The sequence below is a fragment of the Zosterops lateralis genome (assembly GCF_965231275.1).
Source record: "Zosterops lateralis genome assembly, chromosome: 8".
Lineage (NCBI taxonomy): Eukaryota > Metazoa > Chordata > Aves > Passeriformes > Zosteropidae > Zosterops > Zosterops lateralis.
In genome coordinates this window covers 20,631,961-20,657,631 of record NC_139768.1, presented here as the reverse complement: position 1 = coordinate 20,657,631, position 25,671 = coordinate 20,631,961, and the positions used below count along the sequence as shown (strand labels likewise).

The following is a 25,671-nucleotide window of genomic DNA, read 5'->3' as shown; positions in this document are numbered from 1 at the left end:
TCTTTTCATTCTATTACAAAATGTAAATGGACAGTAAAACAAAGCAAAAAAGTTGCTCACATTTAAAAATAATTACTTTAATCACAGGATGAAGTTGACAGGCTTCAGACAATCTGCTGTGCTCTCAGGGTCTGGATTTACTCCCAAGCAACACTGCATTGGCAAGTCCTATCCAACAGGTCCTCTAAATGTGAAACCCCTCCTGCTCACCAAAGTGGGAGTTCTGTGTATCAGGACTTTGTGTCTGCCTACTTCATAGTGCACTAAAGGTTGTAGAGCTCTTTGAATCCTTTGGGACAAATGGTGCTGTATGTATAATTCAGAGGACAGTGTGGATGGCTGGCACACATTTCTGTAAGGCAGCATAAAGTCTGGTCTGTTTCTCTTTCATCTCCTGCACAAATGTTACATAAGAACTTTCAGGAAACCTACAATTAAAGAAGGCAAAGCACTTCAAGTACTTACAGGTTTTTGTCAGTCTTAGTGTTAGACCTAAGGCAAGTAGAAACAACCATTGTTTTCCAGCGCACATTCGTTTTAACATTTTACCATGGTATGCCCAAGATTCCTCAAGAATTCTGACACAGGTGGGATTTGAGCTCAGACATCTTGGATGCCACTGCGGGCGTTTCCTTACCGCCTCCTTCTTGCTGTTCCCTGCTTCACTCCTGCTGCCTTTCTGCTCACAGCTCTGTGCTGGTAATGTTGGCACTTCCACAACATCACCCAGTGAGCAATGCTAAACACAAGGAGAATCATGGTAACCCCCTCCTGTCACACTCCCTCCTTGTGCATGCATATTGCAAACCCATAGTAACTAAAATAGGTGGCAACACAAGGACAAACTTGCCTTGGTTTCTGCTGTTCCAGGTTTCACTGACAGTACAGCTTAGTCTCTGGAGTCCCGAAGGTTTACAGTCATCTGAATTTCAAAGTAACTGGTGAAACCTTCAGTTAGCACACAGGCAGTGGGCTGATTTTCCTTAGGAAGTCAATGTCACACGGGCTGGATTAGTGGAATGCTGCTCAGTTCCTCCACTGCTCATCACTTTAGGTACATGAGCAATAAATACAGAGTCTTGCCACACATAACAAAGCTACACCTCCAATGAGGCAAAAAGGTTGTCTGACTAATTCTGTTAATTTAGTAATGCTGTAAGAGAGTATAAGGTGACTTAAAAATCGTGATCTTAGAAAAAACGTGACATTTGAGTAAGTGGGGGATAGTGCTTACAGCTTGTTGTGGAAAATATAAGGAAGATGCTTGGCAAGCAGCGTGAGTTTCTTCTCAGCTTGTTTTGCCTCCCATCTGTCTGTTTGACTTTGTTCCACTCTGCAAATGTAACTTCCTTGCATTGTCAACTCGTGAAAGGGTGTTTGAAGGAAATGGTTCATAAAAACTTCATTAAAGGTTTGGGGGGAAATGGCAAGAGCAGTAAATCTGTCAAAACAAGTTATTCCTGTCCACAAGTGAGGCAGCTGGCAACCCTGGTTATAAGGAAAACCCTCAGTGCTCAGCAACTGCTACCAGATCCTTGAGCCTATTTCCAGCTCTGAAAATTGTATAGAATGCAGGGTGTTTTGGTTCACTGCTTTCAGCTCCCGCAGTAGTCTCTGTGCATAGTCTGCACTTGAGGAGAAGCTGAGGGCTGTTGAGTGCAGCTCAGATCACAGTTGGCAGCATCCGCAGCATTCCGCTGCGATTGCCTTTGGAGCGAGGCCCGACAGATGCGTCATTTGCTTCTGCTGCTTTTTCTGATGTGGGGGAATGGGACCCTGTCATTCCTGACCCCCGTGTTCCTTGTCCCTCACTGACCTCCAGCCGTAACCTAACCTTTCCAGGGAACTGGTGGTGGGAGGAAGGCTGCCCCTGACTATTCCAAGGGTTGCTTTTCTGCAATACACAAGGCTTTTGCTGCCTTATATTTGTGGGAAATACTACAGTTTTCTGTAATGCTGTAATTGCAGCTGGTACCTGGCTGTGCTGTCCCATGTGCATCAGTGTAATCACCAATACAAAACCAGTTCTCTGGTAATGGGATTTAGGGAATAGTGAAGTGGGAAGACAAAAGGATTTTAAATATGACAGATTTACCAGTTGTTCACTACTCTTGTTCACTACTCCTGTCATTGGTTTGAGACCTTCTGGGGGAGTTAAGTGTGCTCAGAACTTTTGTGGATGTTACAGCCCTGGAGAAGCGAAAATATGAATGAAACAATGCAAGTGGTCCAGGCAATCCAATGTCTCTGTATCACTTTCAGATAATACTAGGATATTTTCCCTTTATCCAAAGCAATGAGTTTTATAGCCACAGTTACTTTGGTGTTAGAACCAAGAATGTAACAGCCTTACATGATAACATGTTGTGTTACAGGGAGCTTAGTGTAATGACCAGGAAGATATTGCAGGCATGTTTGTTTCTTTCCATTTGTTCTCCAGCCTCATAGCTTGACACGGTCTGATAGAGAGACATAGGAACAATTAATCCAAACTAAATAAAGAAGTGAATTCAGAGTTAAAGGGGCTCTGATTGATCCTAATTTATTCTTGTAATGAGCTAACTGAAATTGATAAAGGTCACTCTTACTTATGAATGAGAGTGTCCATGAAAGGCTTTGAAGTAGTTTCTGTAATCCATTTCAGAAGTTAATTTGAATTAATTTTCTGAAATGTCTGCAGGCAGAAAACCCATTACAGTCTGTGTGTAAAGACTGCCAGCATTCAAAAATAATTCTGCCTGTCTACATCCTCAGTGCCACAGTAGGTAATTATTGTAAAGAGGGATCCACTGCAGTATTCCAGTGGGCCATGTCCTCAGTGTCCAAGTTTCTCCTCTGTGGGAAACCATTGCCTCAAGCCTACATCAGGGACTAAGGACTCATTCTAAATCTGGCACATTTTGCCTACCTCCTACTCCCAGTGCAGTAATTTACATTTGCTTTACCCTGGCTCTGCTGTTTGCCACCTTCACCCACAGCTGAGAGAGCAAGTCCTTAAACACTTTTTCCAGCACTTAAGCCAGAATTATTCTGTGGTTCAGCTGCTGGGTGAGACTAATGGCAGGTTCCCCAAGGAACAAATGCACCACCTGGCCAGTGAGCTCCAGCTGTCTGGCTCTGTGCCTTGAGGGCCTCCTGTACTGCCAGATCTTGCCAGTTAGTCTCGGAGTGTAATTTTTTGTTGTTGCTGTTGTTCTTATTAGTGACTCAGCCAAGATTGTTTTTAAAAAGCATAAAAAACCCTCCCTTTTAAATTCAGGAAGGCTGTAAAAAAAGGAGGAAAGGATGGGTGCATGGGAACTGCTCTGAGCTATTTGTTATGTCTGCTCTCTAAATTACAGCTTGAATATCACTCTTATGTTGTGCCTGGGCCACTCTGCCACGTGGAAAAATTGAGAATATTCTGACAGGTTCCTTTTTCTGCTGGTTGAAGAAGGATGTTTGAACATCTCTTCAAATTCAGAGCCCTGCCACAGGGTATTTTTAAAGGTTTGTACTGGTCATGGGCACTAATTCAGCATCACAGGAGATCTCTTTTATACTTGGAGCTGCCTGGAAAAGGCCTCTGCTTTTATGGGGTAGTTCTGAGGAATATGCAGAGGTGATTTTTTTTTTTCAATTTTCTGTCCTGTCTGTTGCTAAATGCATTGACTTCCCGAGAGTCTTAGTCTCTTGCTATTGAATCGATTGTTTCCACAACAGCACTGCCACGGATCTGAGAGATCTGAGGTCTGCTGCAATGAGATGGCACATTAGGGTCACAACTAAAGAGCTGCCCTCCATTGTCAGAGGTGCCATCAAGCCATCAAGTGCTCTGGTACCTTATGCCTTGCTTGTCAGCCTTATCTGCACCAGGCTAAAGGCTGAGCCCTGGCAGAGCTCTGTGTGGATGCTGTCCAGGAGCTGGAGTCAGGGCGGGCTGTGAAGCTGTTCCTGTCCCTGGCTGTCCTGGCTGGCAGCAGCTGCCCTGTGCCAGCAGTGTCCCAGCCTGGCTCACACCCCTCGCTTCCCAGAGGCCTCCTGGAACATGGCAGGGCTCCTGCAGGTGGCTCTCCTACTGTTCTGAGGACACACAGATCTTCCCTCACCTGTTTGAAAGGCAGAGGAATTTGTCCCCAGCTTTGGAAGAGATACCACCGTCAGTGCTGTGTTCTAACCCCAGTGGGGCAACCAGGGACATACCCTGGAGGTCACTTGGACAGGCAACAATGCAAGTTTGTTTGTCAGTCTGTGTGTATTTGTCTGCAGAGACCTCACTGCTCCAGTGGGTAATGGGTCTTACACAAGGAGTTTAAGTGAGAATGCAATTAAGGAAAGATTTGGAGCCATCCTCCCCTCAAGTAGATTTTTCCTTAAATAGAACTTCTTTATTCTGAGCTGCAAATAGGAGTTTCACTGCAGGCAGCTCTGAAATATGCATTTCAGCCTTTGTATTATTTAGTTCTAGGACAGGACGGTTAATTACCTCTCCAAGGCACTGGAGCTATTTAAAATATTTCCAAGGTATTCCCAACTTGTCTCCTGTCAGCTTGCCTTACAGTAGTTTTATTCATAGTGTGTATTTAAATTTATGAGAAGATGCCTTCACATTTGGGTGTGTTTGTGTTGGAAAGGAGCATGTGCTCTGGTACAGCAGAATTGAGTAGGAAGCTGTGCTTTCTAGAGAGTCAGGATTTATCATCTGCTTTAATTGCATTATATGCTAGAAATTTTTTTCTTTTTTAAACAACTTCAATGGGATAGAAACACTTAGGCTATTTTTTCTCCTGATTTTGATGTATCTTTACTCAAAAGTAACATCATTTGCATAGAAGAGCAGTGTTTTAATTTCTGACAGTGTAAAATTTGTACTGGGCTGGAGGTACTGCTGATTATTTCCAGGATTAGATTTCTGGTTTTCTTATGTGGTTATAATTGAAGAACAGTAAGAATTACTTCTATGATGACCCAGCTCATTTGTTTACTTTGTAAGCTGCTTGTACTCTCAAATTTTTCTAAATGTCACTTTTTGGAAAATGAGGATTTCATTCTAGAATTCCAGGAATTCCTGCTTTGCAAATTATTTTATGATCATAGTGAAGAGTATGTCTATGTTTGCTGAGAGAGATGACTAGAAAAGGGGAAGGGGGAGGATTTAATATGGCCAGATCAGAGGGAGATTTTAAAAGAACTAGAACATATTCCTCTTGGAATAAGTTATGGGTGGCCTAGAGATGAGGAAAATAAAGTCTCATATCTTTGATACTAAATGACCTCTCTTAAATGTGGAGTCTAAGACTATATAGCATTTAAGGGTTTTGGTTTCTTTAGTTTGTGGGTTGTTTTTTGGTGGTTTTTTTTTGGTTTTTTTTTTTTTTTTTTTTTTGGTTGTTGTTGTTGTTTTTTTTTTTTGTTGGTGTTTTGGTTTTTTTTATTATTATTTTTTTTTTTTTTTTTTTGTAGGTAACACCATAGTTCGGTATAATTTTAGTATTTTAGATTGATGAAAAAATAGTACTAATCATAAATTTAGTCCAGACACCACCAGGATAATTTTCTTGCCAGGGTTTAAGTTTAAAAATAGCATTTGATCTGAAGCTGAAAATAATTCTGAGCTGGAAAAATTAGTGACACTGTAATGAAGTTATCTGGAAACTGAGCTTCCAGGAATATGTGATCCATGTAAAGGTGTCCACACAAAAAGCACAGTTGCTCAGAGTGGAACAAAGGATTTATGTTTCCATTGCAGGTGTCCTTAAGGAATGTATTATTCAGCCTTTCCCATTGCTGATGGCAGACAGGTACTCCAGGTGGAATTTATTTTGAACTGCCTGCTTTGGCAGCACAGCTGGCCTTGAGTGCAGCTTTTGATCCCTTTAGTGCACACAGACAGCCTGCTAAAAGGCCAGCTATTTGTTGGGTGGGGTTTTTTTCACTTTCGATTTGTCATGGAGTGAATATGAAACTCATGGTAAAAATTAGTAGAATTGATGTGTGGGTGTCACCAATGTGCATAAACTGCTGACTAAATGCTCAGTTAAATGCCATCTAAATTTCATTTGCTTGTATTAATTTTTTTCTGAAAATTGTTCCAAGGGTTCTCAGAGGCTGAAGGCCAGAATTGTTTTCTGATTCATCTGGGATGGATGGCTGACTATAACAGCCCATTCTTTAAATGGGAGAAACAGACCACATCTTAGCTGCTTCTGTTCTTTGCAGGAGAGCAGATTAATTAATAACAGGAGAATGAGGTGTTAAAAGGCCTTGCTGGTATCCCTTCTGTGAATATAATAGGAAAAAGATGGACAGAAGGAGTAAGTTATTGTAGTAATACAGGAGAAAGGGAGGAATTCTCAGCTGGTGACACAAACCAGCTGATTTATTGATTCCATTTCTGTCTGGACTTCAGTGTGTAACAGGGATGCAGCTTTGAGAAGTGTGCTCACTATTCTCCCAGCCACTACACAAAGAAATTGATTTCACATAGCATAACTGTAGTCAAACAGGGGATTATGGGCCAAATGGGTGGACTACAGTTTGTGGAAAACTGGCTAGACCTTCAGGCTTAAAGTATCAGTGTCCAGCCAACAGCCTGTGCCAAGCACTGTACCTCAGGGCTTGGTGCTGGAGCTGCTCTGTCCAACATCCTCATCAGTGACCTTGGTGGTGGGGCAGAATGTCTCCTCAGCACGTTCACGTGTGACATCAGGTTGGGAGAAACAGTCAGGGCACTGCAGGGAGAACAGAGCTGCCATTCAGAGGGACTTGGGCATTCTGGAAGAATGGGCCAGCAAGGACTGTGTGATGGCAAAGACGGTGACAATCGTGCACATTGGATGGGCTTGCCATTCTGGGAGCAGCTGGCCAGGTGGCACCTCTGCAGAAAAAGACTGGCAGGTCCTGAGGGGCTGGAACATGAGTCAGCAGTGTGTCCTGGTGACACTGAAATCTTGCGGCAGAGTAGAGTAAGATTTACAAGATTTGGCAGAACATAGCTGGCAGATAGGGGAAGTAATTGCTCCTCTATGTTCAGTACTGAGGGCTTCCTCTGGAATAATTTCCAATTTTTTTCCTGTTTTACACTCACCCTCCTGTGCAAAAAAGGGGCTGACAAATGAGCAACTGCAGCAGAGTGATGGTTAGGGATCTGGAGCTTGGGACCTACATGGAAAAGCTGAAGGCCCTGGCTTTGTGTAGGCCTGGGGAAGAGAATGCTAAGGGCAGGTAGAACTGATGATTTCAACTACCTGAGTGGATCCATGTTTGCTGTATAAACCCCTTCCCACACTCTCCTTGGTGCATAGTGGAAGAGCAGAAAACAGCAGTCACAAAGTGCATCAAGAGAAATTCCTACTAAATAGAAGGAAATCTTTTTTCACAATGCATGTATCCAAACCCTTGATTAGATTACCCAGAAAAGTTGTGCAGTCTCTGGAGATTTCAGACATTGATGGAAAAAGGCCCTGAGCAACCTGATCAGGTTTTGGAACTAGCCCTGCTTTGGGCAGAAGCTTGAGCTAGAGACTTCCAGAGGTTCCTTCCAGCTGGATTTTCTCTGTGATTCTCTTTTAAGGCTCTGGGAATCTGATGGCAGAAGACTGCTGAATGTAGGGGCTCCTGCCCTTCTGCAATTCGACCTGTACACTGTGGTCTGCACGCAGTAGGCACAGGCTGTACTTTTTTTAGGCTGAAATCTTATCATTCTTACTCATATCTTAAGTGACAGTAAGGTTATCAGTGGGCTGCTTGCAAAAGCAAGCCCTGGCCATGAGGTAGGATCTGACATCAGAGGAGTTTCAGCATTCACGCAAGCAGTGATCTCCTCCTCCATCCCCCAAGCATTGCTCTTGCTTGTCAGGGCTCTTCCTTTTAAACTTTGTCCTTCGTGTGGTGAGTGACCTGACAAATGAGTGATGGTCCATGTGAATTTCAATATTTTTGGTCTCTTGTCTCACGTGTAAGTCCTTGACAGATTTCTGCTTGCTGTAGCAGAAAATTTGGGCAGAATGGAATAAGGAGTTGCACTCAGATGAGCTCTCTGTGTTCTGAGTGTGTGGTTTATAATGCATGGAGCACTGAGTAACACGAATAGCAGTGTGGAACTGCCACTTAGATATGGCAGGTAACGGTGGACATGGTTCCCATCTCTGTCCTTTGAAACACAGGTGATAAATAAATAAATAGAACCAGAGATTCTGTGAGGCATCCCTTGTGTGTTTTAACATGAAGCAACTGCCATTGCCCTACTTCTAAAGAAAATGTGCAGGTATAAAAGCATGTGAATGTGAATTAAAAGAATAAATCTTCCTTTCTTGTGCCTTAATAACTGCTATCAATTTTAATCCTGGTGTCAATTTTAATCCTGCATATTTCTAATGGTTTAACTTCCTTTACTGCTTATTTGTTAAATAACTGAGTGCAGATGCTCCTGAAATCTGTTATATTAACACTTTCAGTTTTCTCAGCTTACTCTAGGAAAATAAGAAAAACAACCAAAACAAACAAACACCACCCCCCAACATTAATTACTCGAATTCACTGCTGGTTATATCCTGATATTCCCATTGAGCCTATTAATGAGATATGTTAAATTTATGCTGGTAAAAAACTCCTTTTGTTTATGTTTCTGTATCACCTTGCTTTAATCCCACTGATAAGAAAGAAATTCCTTAGTCTAGAGTCACATCTCATATGTAGAAAAACCAGTGGTGATAAAAATTTAATGAAAGAATTTTTAATATAATCCAACAGGCTGAGATAAAAATTGCCTTGTAGCAAAGGAAAAAAAAAAGAGTATCATTTGAATTCTTCCAATATTCTTATCTATCAACAGTGCTTAATACTTAAAGCAAATGTAGGACCATAAAAACCTGTAACTGTCTGACATATTTCCCTTCTAGCAGAGTTTTGAGTCTCAGTCTTTAGATATATTTGTGATTTATTGAAGCAATTCTAACTTATTGAAGAGACAACTTCTTTTTTTGTTGGGCTACACTGTTCTTTTGTTCTCATTTTTAATATTCCCACAAGGTGCATCTGCACTTAAACCAAGCAAAAACTGCCTTGTGGATTCTAGAAATGGGTTAAAAATCAGTTTTACCTAGAAAGAGACCTTTGGGTGCATGGGGACTAAGAAGAAGGAGTTTTGCCATACAGTTGGAGTTTACTGGGGTATGAATGACAGCGAAGAATGCTGATGCCTTGTTTCATGACAGGATGGTGCTGGGTAGGTCTCTAAACAGGGATGTGTTGCTTCAGTTCAGTCAAAGAGAAATGTACCTGTCACAACATGCATCAAAAAGTGTATGCTACTTGTGAAGGGAGAAAAAAGAGCCATTTTCAACAATGGATGAAGTTGTGACAAGAGAAGTTTATGAACATGCCATAAATAAATTCAGTATAGGAACTAAAGGAAAGTTAATCCCTACACCAGCTTTCCCATGGAACTTGTAAACATTACATAGAACAAAGAGTCATTTAGGCTGGAAAGGACATTTAAGATCATCATGTTCAACTGTTAACACAGCAGTGACACATCCAGCACTAAACCATGTCCCCAAGTGCCACATCCACAGATCTGTAAAATATCTCCAATGTTAGTGACTCCACCATTCCCTGAGCAGCCTGTTCCAGTGCTTGACAACCCTGTCTGTGGGGAACCTTTTCCTGGCATCCAGCTGAAACCTTCCCTGGCACAAGCTGTGGCCATTTCCTCTTGTCCTATTGTCTGTTACTTGGGAGAAGAGTCCAGTTCCCACCTCACTACACAACATCTCACAGAACCTGATCAAGCTGAGCTGGAGCTCCATCAGGTTCTATAGGGAGTTGTGGGGTGTTACAACCTGTGATAATGGACAGCCAGATGTGATACACTGGGAAGTTGCATCCGTTCTTCCCCTTGGGTATGATACTTTTCATCTCAGTCCCACACCTCAATTTCTTATACAAAAGAACAGTGATCTCTTCACTTTAAAGATTACATTAGCATACTCTTTCATTCTTGCAAAGGATGTGATTTCACAGAGACACCGTTAAATTAAATAAACTTCCATTTTAAAGACTCCCACCATGGCATGTGGGAGGGCAGCTGCTGAGGGTGGGCACAGTCTCAGGAACTCATAACACTGAATATTGCTCATGTCCTGGTGTATCATGTCACAGCCTGAGGAGCTCCTGAGCTGACAGTCGTGTGTGATGTGTTGTGCTAAAAATCCTGACTCAGATACTGCGGCTTTTGTTGAGGCTGTAGAAGAACATTTGCAATATTGACTTTTGCCTATCACTGTTTATGCTGTGGGCTAGAAACATCTACATTTTCATGCAGGATTTACAGAGAAAATTGGGTTTACTTCCCTGTTTTTCTGCATCTCTTTGTAGACCATAAACAAAACCCTGCCTCACTCTGAACAGTATTCAGGGCATAAAAAAAGTTTTCACTGACATTAAACAAAACAGTGGAGACACTGTTTAAACCATCATCTTTTTCAAAACTATGCTGTTGTGCTCATAGTGGTGTACACTGAATGTAGACTTCAGCATTTCTGGTCTGGTTTAACTTGCTGTAGCAAACATTCACATGTTCAAAATACCTGTGGGAGCATCAGTAAGCTTTTTTCATGGCCAGTGTTTACAGACCTAGGCTTTATTTTAATGTAATAAAGACCAATTTTTTGTTGTCTGACAATCATTACAGCTATTACTCATTGTGAATTAATCCCTCAGCCAGGCCTTTCATTTAGGTCTTAGCTGGCTTCTTGAAAAGTAAGAGTCCTCCTCAGAAAAAAAATTAAGGATGTAAACATTATTTTGCCACTGACAGGATCTGGGTATTTTTCTTTTCCAGGAGAATTGTTTGGCAAGTGGATCACAGTTGAAACTAACTTGTATCAAAATTAGAAAAAATCTGCACTCAACTTCTTAAAAACAATGAATGAAACAACAAATCGTGATTTCAGCCCTGTAGTAAATAATTTAGTAACTACCTGAAGCTGAAGGAAAAAAGATGGCAGAAAATTAGGATTCAGATTGTCAGCTGAGGTAAACCTATCTCTTCACTAACCTAATCTCTTTCAAAAAGAAAGGGTTGAGGTTTTTTGTATCAGCAAGCAAAATCAACTATAACTAGCAGAGGATCTGGGCCAAATTTATTTATTGTAAAGATCTGTTAAATGCCAACCTCTGATGTATTAAAAGTACCTGTTTAGGCTTAGCACACTTTTCTTCTGAAAGAAAAAGCCATTTGCTTAACCAACAAGATGCCAATAAAAAATAGAATTACAGAAAAGTTAATTAATGAGATAATTCTAATACATCCTGTTTTGTTTCTTGGCAACAGAAAGCGTGTGACAGTCAATTGTCTGCCAAATATTTTATCTTCGCTTTATCCATTTGTGATCCGTTGCCTGGCGCCTGAATTAAAGCCAAGTCAGGGGAGAGCAATCAGTATCAGCAAGTTTCCAAGCTACCTTGGAGCATGGAAAAGCAGAGAGAGGTTACATGTTCTTGTGGCTTTACAAACACTTAGCTTAGCTTAGGAAAAGGCAAATTGTTAATAATGGGAGGCTGCCATTTTAGTCTAGAGACTGTTTAACGCTCAGTGTATCCCAACTGGAATATCTGTGTTTCTAACAAGCGTAGATTGAAATCCCAGTAGAATTGACTCAGTCTCCTTCCTTCCTGCGTGGATATGTTGGGGAGTGTGCAATTTACCCCTTCTCTTTGCCTTCTGATAATGATTGTGAGGACAAGGATGCCTGGGCTTTTTCATCAGGGCTGTCACTGCCTCAATGTGTGACCTCGGAAAATAACTTGGCGTCTGTATGGGTGGAATTTTTAAAACGAGCTGCCTAAAATTAGGCATCTAAAAATAAACAGCTTGTATTCATGCAGATGTGAAGCCTGTATCAGATTATTTTGTTGGAAAAAATTAGCTCCTATGTTTTTTTACCTGTAAAACTGAGCAGTGTTGAGAGACATGATAAAATATTGTAGGATCTTTGTGCAAAAGAAGCATGTAGAGAATTTTTTTTCTTCTTTTTCCTGAGGCTATATGTATTTTGGCCTCAACCTAATCAAATCAAAACAAAAGCTCTTTCGGAAGCATTTCTTCATATAGCACTGGAATAGAGGATGGAGCTCACTACTTCAGAGTGTAGATTAATAAAAAGCAGGGACATATTCAAAGGGAATTAGAAAAAAACTTGTAGAAAATAGGTGCTATTAGGTGCTATAGCTATTAGGTGCTATAGCTATAGCTGGAGGTATTCTAAAGCTAATTTTTTCCTGCAATGTGAGAATCTAGAAGGATGTCTGAGTATTTGCCCTGGTTCTAAAGCTTTTTCCCTTAAGCACTTCCTGTTGCAGGTTTTAGATCTTTGTTTATGCCTTAACTAATTAAAATATGTACAAGTTAATTAATGTTTTTAAAACATTGAGACCATCAAATGAAATGGATGAAATGCAAGAATTTCAAATGATGTCTGAAGGGGGAGGGAGGATCTTTAGCTAACTACAGAGATCCAGTGTTCTGCCGTTGGCCCAAATCTCGCTCATAATGAATTTATCTACAGGCTGCTGCACTGGATTCTAGAGATGTCTGGTGTGAGTAGCTCTGGGTTAATATAGGCCTCCTTTTAAAACCATGTGACAGTTTACAAAATGCTCTGGGATACCCTAGGATGAAAGGTACATAAATGCATGTAAAATGCTATAATTAGGATGCAATTAGAAATGCACAAGAAAGGAGTGTTTGCTTGGCTGCATTTTATATGTCTATAAACTTTCATTTTTCTGGAGCACAGGAGACATGGCATAATATTTGTTCTAAGCAGTTACACTTGAAAATAATTGCTGTGTGCCAGCTCCAAGGATGTTATTGTAAATTTGTTTCTGCTGCAAGGCAGAGACAATGACACTGATGTAATAATTTCAAAGAACGGGGCAAAAAATCTGGAGGAATCATCCCTGGAAACTGTAAATGAGAAGAATTACCAGCAATCAGCAGTGTCAGCCTGTATTGGGAGGTGAAGGAAATTGTTTGCTGAAATAGTGAGGAAGATTCTGCTTGTAATTTTGCTCCTGTGATGTGTTGGTTGTGGCATTGTCACTTAAGAACCAGCTCTGGTAAACAGGCTGTGGCACCCACAGGGACTGTGCGGGGACATTTTCCATTATATGGGACTTGAAGTGAGAACACATAAGAAGATAAACTATGAGGGAGCAGGGGAAGTTCATTTCCTTTGGTAAGAGCTTATTGGTACCCTTTAAAGTCTCTGAGGGTTGTTTTTGTTTTCCTTCTGTTTTTTTTTTTTTTTTTTTTTTTTTTTTTTTTATAATTAATTTTCTTTAAACTGGAGGTGTGATGGCTAGACCTTTGGGTTGGGATTCACGAGACCTCGATTCAGTTTCTAAGCTGGGCACAGAGATTTGTTGTCCTGGAAAGATCACTCAGTTTGCCCAGTGTTTTCCTCATCTGTAGTATGGAAAGAATATCTCAACAGAGATAAAATCTTCCATGGAGCAGGCTCAGCTAAGATGGTCAAATGTCACCTAGAAAGAAATTATTTTGAAACTTGAAGGAAAAACTCTGATGCCTTGCCTGTCTCCCACTAGATGCCGTGGGAATGTGCTGATTCATGGATCTGTGGTTTTCTGAAGTGGCTGGTAACATTCTTGATTAGTAGGTTTTCGGATAGTAGGTAGTTCATGAATGTGGGAGCTTCTGTTTGGGTTATATGATGACTGCAGGGGGAAAAAGGGGTGATAAAAAAAGGAAAATTGTACAAATGAACTTTTAGATTCAAGAAATGTCAGATTGTTGGTTTGTGTGATGGTGTCATGGAGAATGCTGTTGTCTTGTTTTTCTGGCAACAGTGTAGTTCTGTGTATCCCTTGCAGCACAGGGATTGATTATTCTCAATCACTTTGTAGGAATTACAATAAGCCTGAGAACTGTGTAGGATGGAATAAGCTAAATCCGATGAAATTGCTGGAGAACTAACGGCCAGAAAGTCTCAACTGAGCTTTAATAGCCAACAAAAACATCTCTCTGCTGAGCATAATAGACTGCAGTATTTCCAAGTCTTGTCACTTGGCAAGATTTACGTGGCTTTTTTTTTTTTTTTTTTCATGAGAACAACATACAGTGTTTATGGCAGCACACTGGCAAATTTCAAATACTCTGAAATTCCTGGAAGACTGGACCTTCAGCTTTAGGAAACAAAAGGTCCTGAGATGGGACTCAGGACTTGTCCAACGAGAAGCGATTGTGGTGTACAAAGCTACAAGGTGTGATCAGTTAACTGGACATGAATGAAAGTGAATATGTAATCATATGTATTAGAGAGGTGATGTTTGGTACATAAATAGCCATATGGATGACTTATATTTTTATCTGTCATGATTATGATGTCTAATGTTGCAGGTACTAATAATACTCAGCTACAGAGAATGTGATGACATGTACAAAATAGAGATGTGTATTGAATCATTCTCATCTTCCTTCTTCACCTCTTCCCCTAAACAAAAAATACATAAATGTGGTTAATGGAAGAAACCACACTGGTGAACTTGAGGAACTTATCTCCTAATGAGGACAGAAGAACTTATTTCTGGGCCCATGGAGCTCCTTTTCACCATTTCATCTGGGACAGAAACACAACATGCAGTTGTACATTGGAGCAGAGCAAATAAAATAAATAAATTCTAGTGGTCAACACTACCTGGGAATATAGTAGTTTAATTTTTTGTCTGTAGAACAAGAATAATTGTATCTGCTTACCACGTCAGAGGATTAGTAATGGTAATTAAAGTGTGGAGTGCTTTGATTATTAAAAAGAAGAATGGGGATGGAAAGAAAACAGTGTTTCTGATGAGCTATTCATTTTCAGTCAGGCATGTTAAAGTCTAAATGGAGTAAACACCCTGTCCTGCACTCCACTTAATTTGACAGCAAACAAAATCTATAAAACCACAGGAGAACATTGTCAGGGTGAGAATAAAGGTAGAGAGACCAGGTTCTGTGCCTGTGTTTGCATTTCTCTGTGCCTCTAAATGACTGTATTTTTAACAAGCTGGCTGAGAAGATGACAATTCATTGTGGGAAAAATGAAGTCAGGAGTCCAGGAAATTCAGGATTTAGTGTTTGAAAGAAGGAATAAAAATAAAACTTGGCCAAAATTTGGTCATGTTTAGCAGTTCCCAACCAAGAAGCCAAAAGTTTATATGTGTTTCTGGCATATTTTCATTCATGTTTAGAGGAGAAGTGATAATTTTTTATTATCTGAAGTGCAATGTCAGTGATAAAATGGGGTTCTTGTTTCAGCAGCATCTCTCAGTCCATAATAATGTACAGAGAGCAAGTGTGTTCTGGAGAGGGTTTCAGGTTGCAAGCTGTCAGTTTCTGCACCTTGTGCTTGGCTGCTTTTCAGTCAAATTTCCTAGGATGAGGATGAAACATCTTCTCTTCCACTCTTCCCTCTCTCCTCCTTCCAGGGGAACAGAACTAAAAGTTCTAACCATTAGTACAGGGGAGAAGGAGTGAAAGAAGAGAATGTGCAGCTCAGGAGGTGTGAGCAGAAATTCAGACAGAATCTAAAGCAGTTAAAGAAGACAGCTTAAGGGTTCTGTGGATGATTTAATGGACATGGAAAGGAACTGGGAAAGCAGACAAATGGAAAGGAACTGGAAGTAATTCTGGGAATGGTATTGCCAAGAGGATGGTACAAGGAGGTAGGGCAAACCCGATGGGTGCTGAGGATGTTGGACGCAAATCAATCAGAACAAAAAGATTCATTAATTCAGCTGCTCAAGGAACAGTTTGTCTCTGGCTATGTGCAACTGCGTAGAAGGAAACGCCTGGAAGTCTGCACTTACAGTCAGCGTAATTGCCTCTGTCCGGGAGGGAACAGAGGGAAGATGCCTGGGACTTCAGTGCTCCTTGTTCTAAGTGTGTGTGGAAATGGGTAACAGTGTTTCTTTCACAGGCTCTTCCTCCTTTGCTTAGGTGCAGCGTAGCCATAAAACAGCAGCAGTGGAATGGAGATGAGATGCAGAGTAAAATAGACAGAAAACAGTTTTAGGACAGAATGAACTCTGGCTGCAGCATTTAAGGCTGATGGGTTAGGATCCTTTTGTATGAAAAAGAAAGTTATCAATAATATCAGCTGATTTGAGATGGTCAGAACATTAAGATATGTCATTGTTTGAAAGACAGCATGCCAAGGTCTCGATTAGTAATGGAATAATATCTAGAGGAAAACACTCACTCTTCCTTTAAACTGTTTGGGAACACAGACACACCTATTCTGCTTGAGCCACTCCCTTTCATACTGTTCAACCCAGGAAATAGTAGGAGTGCAGCCACAGAGTGAGCCACCTCTGAAGGCTCTCACTCGTTCCTCCAGCTTGCCATCCGTTCTCTGTGAGGCTGTAGCTTTTGAGGTGCAGGAACAATACTGCCTGAGAGCACAAATGGAACTAGAAATACACCAGAGCTCCACAAACGGCAAAGGTTTGTCCTGGATTATTGCTTGGCTATGTAAATCTCTAATGATAAGTGACAGCTTAAGCCATCCACAGGACATTGGTTCTTGGATTTACAGAGGGAAGTTAGGCTGAGAAACTTCTGTTGGACAGAAACTGGGATCTTTCTGATAAGAAAAGCAGTTTATTTCAGTTTGTTTTTCTTTACTGATTTAAGAGTTAAACACCTCCCCAGCCTGGTGTGTTTTATGAACAGTGGACTTTGTTACTTGGCTGAAGAGTGTGTGCATGTACCCATGTGTTGCTTCTCTGGCATGGATATCTGAGCATAGGGAGCAGAGCACAACTCAGGGGAATTAAACAGGCTTTTTATCCAGCTCTGATTCCCTGTGTATTTTTGTAAGAGATAATTCACTGCTGTCTTTTGAAGTTTCTCATCTTTTAGGTAAATATGATGACAGCATGCTGTTGCTGGGGGGTGAGTTCTGCAAAAAGAGGTTTTAGAGTTCTGTAGTGGCAGGTGGCATAAGAGTTCAGAGTATTTCTAATTGATGCTTTGAAAGAAAAGCTGCTCACCTGCCAGTGTTAGGGTGCTTTTGAGGGCAGATTTCTTTGGTATTTAACCTCGAGAAGCTTTGTGCAATCTGTGTGTTACTGACTGAGCACACCTACAGTTCTTGTCTGTCCTGCAGCCACCTGTCACTGCTGCTGTCCCTGCACAGCAGACAGGAGGGGTGGCTGCTCAGTGCCTGTTGCTGGTGTGTGGTGCCTTTCCCTGGTTCAGGTATGACTGTGCAGCACAGGATGCCAATGTGGAGCAACCTGCAACAAGGTGAGACTCAAGGCATTTTGCTCCTACACACCTAAGGCACATTCAGCACGGTTTTGGTGGTGAGTGATAGAGTGAATTCTCTTTGCATCCAAGAGGCATGCAGCTCTTAGTTTGCTTAGTAAGTAAACATTCCTCTTTTTTTATACCACAGTCTTAGATAAAGGTAGGGGGAAAGGCATAAGTATAAAATGATATATCTATCTTTCATGGGAACTCAAGTGTGAGTAGTTGCTTCCTCTGTTATGCTTGGACAGATAAATAAACCCTTGGAGTGCCCATTTGATTTATGGGGTTAGAAGTGGAAGAAGTAAAGTCCTGTTTTCTTCTTTGCATTGTCTAATCCAATATTTGTCTCTTAAAAAGAGATATCATCTACCTCTGTGGGTCTGGAGATTTAAAAATGTACAGGTAGACATATTGAACACTTGTGTATACCTCTCTATGAAAATTATCACTTTTCCTGAGAAAATCCCAACAAAACAACAGAAAAATACAACCCAAGTTTTCTACCAACTATTTATAACAAAAAAAAAATGATGGTTCTTTCCATTGCTAGTTAGTCTTTGTAGGCCAAAAACTTAACCTGATGTTGATTGAGATATAGTAGTTATATTTCTGTTCTTTCCCTCAATGTGTTCTGAATTAGGTGTGCAAAATTCCCTTTTCCTTCCTTATTTCTTTCCTACTTTGCTTTTAAAATACTATCTTACATTTATTATATTCATATAAATTAATCTCAGCAGAGTATGCATTTGGTTAGCATTGAGCATTTGGCTGAAATCAACTGTTTCTATATATTCATAGATGTGGCACCTGGGGACATGATTAGTGCTGGGTTAACAGTTGGACTCCATGATCCTGGATGTCCTTTCCAACCTAAATTATTCCATGTTTCTCTGATTCTATGATATTGCTGTGATGTGGGAAACCACCACATCATTATGTGAATTTAGTCAAATGAGTATTTGATCCCCTGGTCCTGTGGGGATTCATTAGAGTGAGGTCAGGCTGAATCTCTGATTCTCTCTTCCTGAGCAGATACCCTGAGAACTGGGAAAACCTTGCTTGTACCTCTGCCTTCTTTGGTTGGTGCTGGTGATTTCCTGGGTGGGGATGGAAGTCTCTTCTCTCTGCTGGGTCCAGATAGATAAACTCGTGATTGCCACACTGAGAAAGCACAGGGGAGACAATTGATCCTTCTCCCTGCTGCTCTGTAGGTATTTGCACTTTCCCTTCCCTAGCATTAGTAGGGGAGTCAAACTGTCTTGAAAACTAATATATAGAGAGATAATTGTTTGTCATTTCATTAAAGTCGGTAATGAAAACAGGTTGTTTAGTTTGAATTCCATTTTTAATCAGTTTCACGAGCTGGCTTTTCTCGTTCTAGAAAAATGATCCCCTAATTCTCTTTGTCAGCTGTCTATTTTGAGGTGGAAGGCTTGACCTCATTCTGATGATAACCCAGTAAGCAGCAGGAGAACTGGAATTTTTTACTTGTTCAGAATTAATTAGTTGACTCCATGAACAGTACTGTGAAGATCTGGATTTCAAAGAAAGCATAAGTGTTGGGGGGAAAACTCAGTAACAATCAGAAAACCACTAAAAAATTGTGCATTATTTTCTAATTCATTCATAGTTAAAAAGGGAATAACTGGGAGCTGCCAACTAGTTTCAGTCTGAAAATATGCACAACATATGTTTATAACATAAGGCTTTCTACTGATAAACGCTGTTGTGATCAGCACCTGTTTTAACTGATTCATCTGAAAATTTTGCTTAGTGCTGCTTAAAGAAGTTCATCAATCAGTTTTTATTCACACAACCTGACAGGTTGGTTGTCTTGCCTACTTTCTTTAAGTATTTTTTGTTGTTGCTTAGCTGTTTTTAATTGCAGAACTATTTCTCAATCAAACTGGGGCAAAACTCTGACTAAAAAAATTGAAGATGCCTAGAGAGTGTTAAGACCAGAAGAGATGTTGAAGCTGAACTGCATGGAAAACGGATTTTTTTTTTTTTTTTTTTTTTTTTTTTTTTTTTTTTTTTTTTTTTTTTTTTTGTCATTGATTCGTGTCAGTGGTAAATCTGTGTATTAAACAAATACCACAGTGGTAACGTCAACACAAATAAAAGGAAACTTAAGTTTTGCTCTAGGCTGAGGGAGTGTTTACACTTAAAAAACCCAAACTAACCACCCTCCTAGTATGTACTATTAATAGTTGTTTACATTCTACAGAAACTGAAGAATCAGGCATCTCCTGAAGTAACTGTATAGATACAATATTTAATGTGTTTTTAATACCAGGAGGTATAGAGACTCTGTGGTGATGGCTAAGAATGCAGCAGAAATCCTCCCTCAAAGATGGTCAGGGCCATCTTAATTTTACATTATGTTCTAATTGCAATTAATTCAAAATTAACTGAAATCCTACACTTGTGTTTAAAGTTCAGCTGCTGGAAAAATGACTTTTCTTAGTAGCTCAGGACACATAAGACCTTAAAAAAGCCCCACCTTAGTTTATGGCATTTGATCATGCAGTGGAAGGATAAGATCAAGAAATTCTTGCTGAAGAAATACTGCTGTAAATCATTGCTGCAAATGCAACATAGGAAATGTCAGTCAAGCAGTCAAAATAGTGTCTTCAATTCTTTGTAGATGCTTCATTTGACTCATTTGCTATTCCAGTAATTTATGATACCACTGGAATGATTTTTCCCATTATTGTAAGACCTTATTTCCTACTTCCTCTTTCAAAAGTGTAGCTTGCTAGATTGTGAGTGCCCTCCACTTCCATGGCAAGATCAAGACTCTTGATGCAGTTATCTTTGCATAACTCTCAATGGATTTGATAGGCACAGCTTCACAACACTGCACATGTCAGGGAAATATCCTAAGATATGCCTTGTCCTGTGTTGAGTGGCACTGGTAAAGTACAAACCCAGCTGTACCTGTCATCAAATCAGGAACATTTCTCCTGTTTAATGTACTGTCAGCTCTGGAAGTTTGCTGTGTTTCTCTGACTGCTGCTTTTCCTGATGGTGCCAGATTACAGCTCTTGTTTGAGTAGATTCCACTAAACTATCAGTAAAATACAAGCAAACTGTTTATGTAGTTATGAAATACCCAAGGGAGTATTTCAAGGGGGTTAAACCCTCTGTTTATCAAATACTAGTTGGCATATGCTATATGTAATTTCCTGCTATTAATAAATGGAAACAAAATCCAAGTGTTTTTTCTATCCCATCAATGTATTTTCAGATGTGTCCTTGCCTCAGTTTTGCCTGTACAGAATGTGATCCCTGTGAGAGAAGTGAGCTGCTCAGAGAGTGATAATTTTGCTTAACTGACAGTTTCTTAGTTTTTAACAGGGCTCTTGATCACTTGTGTGTGTGTGCAGCTGATTTAACCAGGAGATAGTGCTGACCACAAGAGGAAGGGTTCAACAGTGCAGTAGGATTTATTTAATTAGAAAACAAAGGTTAGCCAACACAGCATATTTAAAGCTGCTTTTATGAGGAATGCTGGCAGTGGATGAACTGATCTGATGTCATTTCTGGCATCCTGTAGCAGTGCCATACTTTCCACTATATAGAAAGGTAACCTCCTATTCTTAGTTGTGATGGACATTGACAAACAGTTTCTACTGGCTTCTGGTAGGGGCTTAAATTAGTCTTTATAGTACAAAGGACTCCCTTTTAGAGCTTCAGTGATGCTACAAGAGGGCAGTGTGACTGCAGGACTTCTCATTTTAGAGGTATGCCATGCTCCAAAAGTGGCTGTGGTGTTGGAGAATTTGGGAGTTGGATGCAGCAAGAGAAACAATTCTTCTGATCATGTGTGCTGGTGCCACAGCAGAAGATGCAGTGTTAGGAGACAACGAATAAAGTTAAATTAACATGTTCTGGAAGCCCTGCAGTGATCTAGAGAAGACTTTCTTCTGGTGTAATTCTTTACTCAAATTCAGCATTTCAGTAAAGTTACTGTGTATGTTTCTGTAATTATGTGACATGTCAGAAGAGAGCATAATGATATCTAGTTTATTTCAATACATAACCAGAGGAGTGGTGCTTTCTTTGATGTCATGCTTGTAACATGTCACCCTTTACAAAGGTACAGGAAATAAACTGAGGATTGAAAGATCTCTAAGGTTTCAGCTTTGATGTCTTTGCTTCCCAGCATACTTCTGTCTCAGCCACTACGACGTCTACATTATGAAGAGTATTGTTCTCTCAGCTGGAAGAAAAATGTCAAAGTTCAAGAAAGGAAAAGTAAAGGAAAGAGTATGATTAAAGGAATTACATTTATCTTGGAAGTCTTTGCTCTGTTTTAATAAAAGACACCTAAACATTGCTGAGGAGTAGGAAAAAAGCTTCCTACTGAAGATCTGTAGGACTGCCAGATTCTGCCAGGATCCTTTTGGCTAATTGTTCCCTAGAGTGGCTTAGGCACCTCTGACTTCAAGCACAGAGCTCAGCCCCACACATGTCATGGGATTATTTATAAACTTTGGGACAGGCAAGCACTTGGATTGTGTTGTTGAGTCAATCATACAGAGTCTTGGGGCTGCAGCATTTTTTTGTATTTATATTTCATATAGCTTTCACTCTATCTTGCCTATGAAATTGCTTCAGTTGTCAGCAATTACACTTGGCTTTATTTCTCCGTGTAAGTAAAAAGGATTGGCTTTGCTGTAAGAATCCATAGTGGAGTGTTCTTGACATTGTAGATCAATAGATTAGCCTTGTGCTGCCAGGAAATAAATGCTGAGCCACCTCATCTTCTAATAATGCAATAGACAGATCCATTAATGCACACATTGTTATTTTACGTCTGAAAATAGATGTAAACAGAGATATTTTTTCCATGACTATTCTGAAATAAACATTGGAATGAATAAAGTAAGGTAAATATCCTTTGGGTGAATCAGGCCTTTTGTCAAAACCTAACTCTTCTACTCACAGCAACCGCAGTAACAGTGATTCTGCTTGTTCAGGGGACAATAACTAAAGATGGAATTTTCAGATAGGAGAAGATGTACAGAATTAACTCTTTTGATAACTTTCTTGATAACCTGGTTTTCTGTGGAAAACAAGCACTTTTAGTGTTAAATAAGGGATACAATCTACTGGAAAATCATTGAGAAATACGGTAATGAAGTTGGAAGGTAATAATGATCAAGGAGAAGCACTCAGCTATGCTTTACGTGGCCTCTTTTTTTAATGCTGACCAGTTAGTCCCCAGTGTTATTATGTGTGGTACTTCTATAGTTTCCATTATCACAGAATCTGAAAACTTCAGTCTTTAATGTACCTATTGTTACAAATCCCTTGTGAGGGGGAAAGTGATAGGGGGAAATACAATGGAAGAGATTAAGGGAATGGCTCAGGGATGAACAGCAAGTCTGTGGGAGTGCAGAGACAGCATATTTCCCAAATCCTATGTTAAGGCTTCCAGAGATACTAGATAGTACTTTACTAGCCGACCTTATAAGGGCTTTTTTTCCCAAATGCCATTTAAATATTTAATTTAGTGATTGATTTTTCTATGTGCTTTTTTTCTTTGTCCTTTTTCAGCCCAGCTAATAATTTCATGTGAAGGTAGATAGCTGGTGTTGCTCTCCTTTGTCCAAGAAAAAGATCATTAGATGTAATCTCGAGCATATTGTTTAGATATTTTTGTTTGTTTAATCTTTCTGCTCACTGCTTCACTGAAGGATAAACTTGGTGGTTGTTGGGGATGGGGGAAGTGAGTCAGATTCAGTATCTGAGCATACAGCAAAGGGAAAAGCATTCCCAAGAGCTTGTTATGCTGCCTGTCCAGCGTTACAATGCACTGCAAAGCTGGGCTTTTGTTACCATAGGCTCATGTGCTATGGAAGTTATCATACATAGTTGATAACAGGAAGCAGAGCACAATGCTTTAATTCAGCTGAAAGATTTTGCAAATGTCATCAGTTGGGAAAGGAAATTGTCACAGTGTGGTCTTAGTTAAGTCTGAGATAGAAACACAGTTGTATTTTCTCTTGCGTTTTTTCTCGGTTACAAATTGTAACAGGAGAATAAAGGGCAGAGTGATGCTTCATGTGTGTTTTGGAATGAATACCAAGAAACCAATACATAAAACAACATTTGTTTTTTTTTTTCCAAGTTAGTTTAACAGAATGGCTTGAGCATGCAGATCTTGCTGTTGATGTATAAAACAGGTCTGATTTTCAGTGTGCCACCTGGAGAGATCCCCAGGTGGTTTTTCAAAGAGTAGAAGTTTGACTCTTGAGATAAAAATGTGGCTACACCTATTCAGACTTGAACTTGACACTGTCCTTTCACACAGACATTTACAGACTTCAGGGACCAGACAGACTTTGTAGCAGTTCTTCAATTTGCATGTGTGTGCTGCAGAAAGAGAGAGGCATTTGATGGAGTTTGGCTAATGATTACTTAAAGGTCAGTTATAAAAGCAGTGGAAAAAAATGTCACATGGCAGCTTGATAAAAAGCCTGTATGGGACACTCATGCTTAATTGTGTTGCTCAGCTGAGTTATAACACAGATCCTTTTACCTTTGATACCACTTTACTCTGAGTTAGCACTTTTCAGTTAGTCACTCTTCTTTTTTTTGCCAGTCAGAGAAGCCTTGTGGCTTTGTGCTCTTTCTGTTCCTCCTGCCACAGGCAATAGTACAGCTTACCTTAGAGAACCTTATGTGGGTTTAAACCCATAAACTAACTTGGTAGAGACCTGTGGACTGTAGAATCCCTACCTCTGCAGGTTCTCCATAGCCTTTATCACAATAAAAGATACCTAAGCCCCATAGCTGTTCTTTAACTATATCTTATGCTTTTCTAGACAGTAAACTGTGGAAGTAATATTAATTATTAGTATTTAGGAAGTAATATTAAATATTAGTACCTAGGCTTTTCACTCTGTTGTGAATAAAATTTGCATCTAGAAGTACTAGCATAGATCTCTCTTTGAAGTGTCTACTTAGTAGTACCAGTGCTTTATATGGCCATCAGCAGAACTTATATGAGCTCTGCTAAACGTTTTTTCATGAGTGGATATGGTCTCAGGGAGGAAGCAGCAACTGTTAAGTAAGTGAGTGCACAGTGTAGTGTACAAGGAGCACATTTGCTTGTGAGGAACACCTGTTCTTCACTGATCATCACCACCTGAGTCAAGAGAGTACAGTATTTACATTTATACATTCTGCAGTATTTAGCTGAGTAGATGTCATTGACATGGGTGTGACTGGTAGTGGATTTCTGTAGATGAGCAGAACACAGACAGGTATGTGTGGCTACTGCAGCTGTCTGGCAGCAAGACTGCTCAGTCAGCTCTTTTGTGTTTTCTTCTCAGCCAGGAGAAGCCAGGATAACAACAAGATTAGATGGGCCTCATGCTCCAGTGAGTGAGCTGAGAAAATACACTGTTCCTGTTGCTCCTGGCTGTGGTGCCTCAGTTCCTCTGAAATGTGTTCTGGAAGTTACCAGAAAACACAGTGGTGTTTGTACCTGGGCTCTGTTGGGATTTTGAGTCCCCAGAAGATGTATAGCATTGAGAAGTGGGGAATGGTAGTATGTGATCAACTAGTGGTGTTCTTGTAGCAGTGGACGTGCCTGCTTGCAGGAATATCATGGAATCATAGAATTCCATGGGATAGGTTGGATTGGGGAGAACCATTAATGGCCCTCTAGTGAAACCCTTCTGCAATGAGCAGGGACATCTTCCACTAGATCAGGTTGCTCAGAGCCTGATCTGACCTGTCCAGGGATGGGACATTGACCACCCCCATGGGCAACTTGTGTTTCACCTTATTGGGTGCACTTGATCCCACTGTCCATGTCATTGGTGAAAACACTAATCAGTACATAATAACACATTTCAGTAGTTGTGGTAATTCTGTTTCTGGTTTTAAGCTAGGGGAACATTTAAATGTCTCTCTGACCTGAGCATAATCCCCACAAAATTTCCTCTTGTGCAGCAAGGGAATGGATTTTATTCCCACTTGAAAAGAATTTCTGTAAACTATTGGAATATAATAGCTGAGATACTTTTTAAGGACTAAAACATGATTACTTCAAAAGCCACAAAATAGCTTTGCACTACCGGGTTTTAAAGCTCAGCAAATTTTATGTAGCACCTGAATTATTAATGGAGATAAATTGGAAGAGGAAGATCTGTTGCCTTATCAGCCTTAAACAAGCAGTAGTTGGTTGACTTTGCAGAGAGAGGCAGCTCCTGCTGAAGCCATGAGTGAGCAGGTCCTGGCTGAGGAGCCCTACGGGGTGAAGAGCTTCTGCCAGTATGCCCAGAAGATGACTGCCTGTTTTGGACACTTAGGTAAAGAAATTAGGATGTGCATGTGGATTTTTTGGTCTTCAT

At 40.3% G+C, this 25,671-nt stretch overlaps 1 protein-coding gene across 15 annotated transcripts in view; it reads left to right on the top strand.

The window, feature by feature from the left end:
* Positions 1-25,671, top strand: part of ABLIM1 (actin binding LIM protein 1) — a 188,314-nt gene that overhangs the window by 32,058 nt on the left and 130,585 nt on the right. For 4 of the 15 annotated variants that reach the window (XM_083866620.1, XM_083866627.1, XM_083866626.1 and 1 more), the window contains exon 1: positions 25,609-25,629. The exons of 2 other annotated variants lie outside the window; for them this stretch is intronic. Coding sequence is in view for 3 of the 13 variants with exons in the window: in XM_083866612.1 (XP_083722738.1) it covers positions 25,539-25,629 (91 nt within the window). In the remaining 10 variants the exon portion in view is untranslated. Of the gene's footprint in view, positions 1-16,322; positions 16,490-16,808; positions 16,907-25,534; positions 25,630-25,671 lie in introns of those variants that run through there. 9 more of the 15 variants (XM_083866614.1, XM_083866613.1, XM_083866615.1 and 6 more) reach the window with 5 other exon arrangements.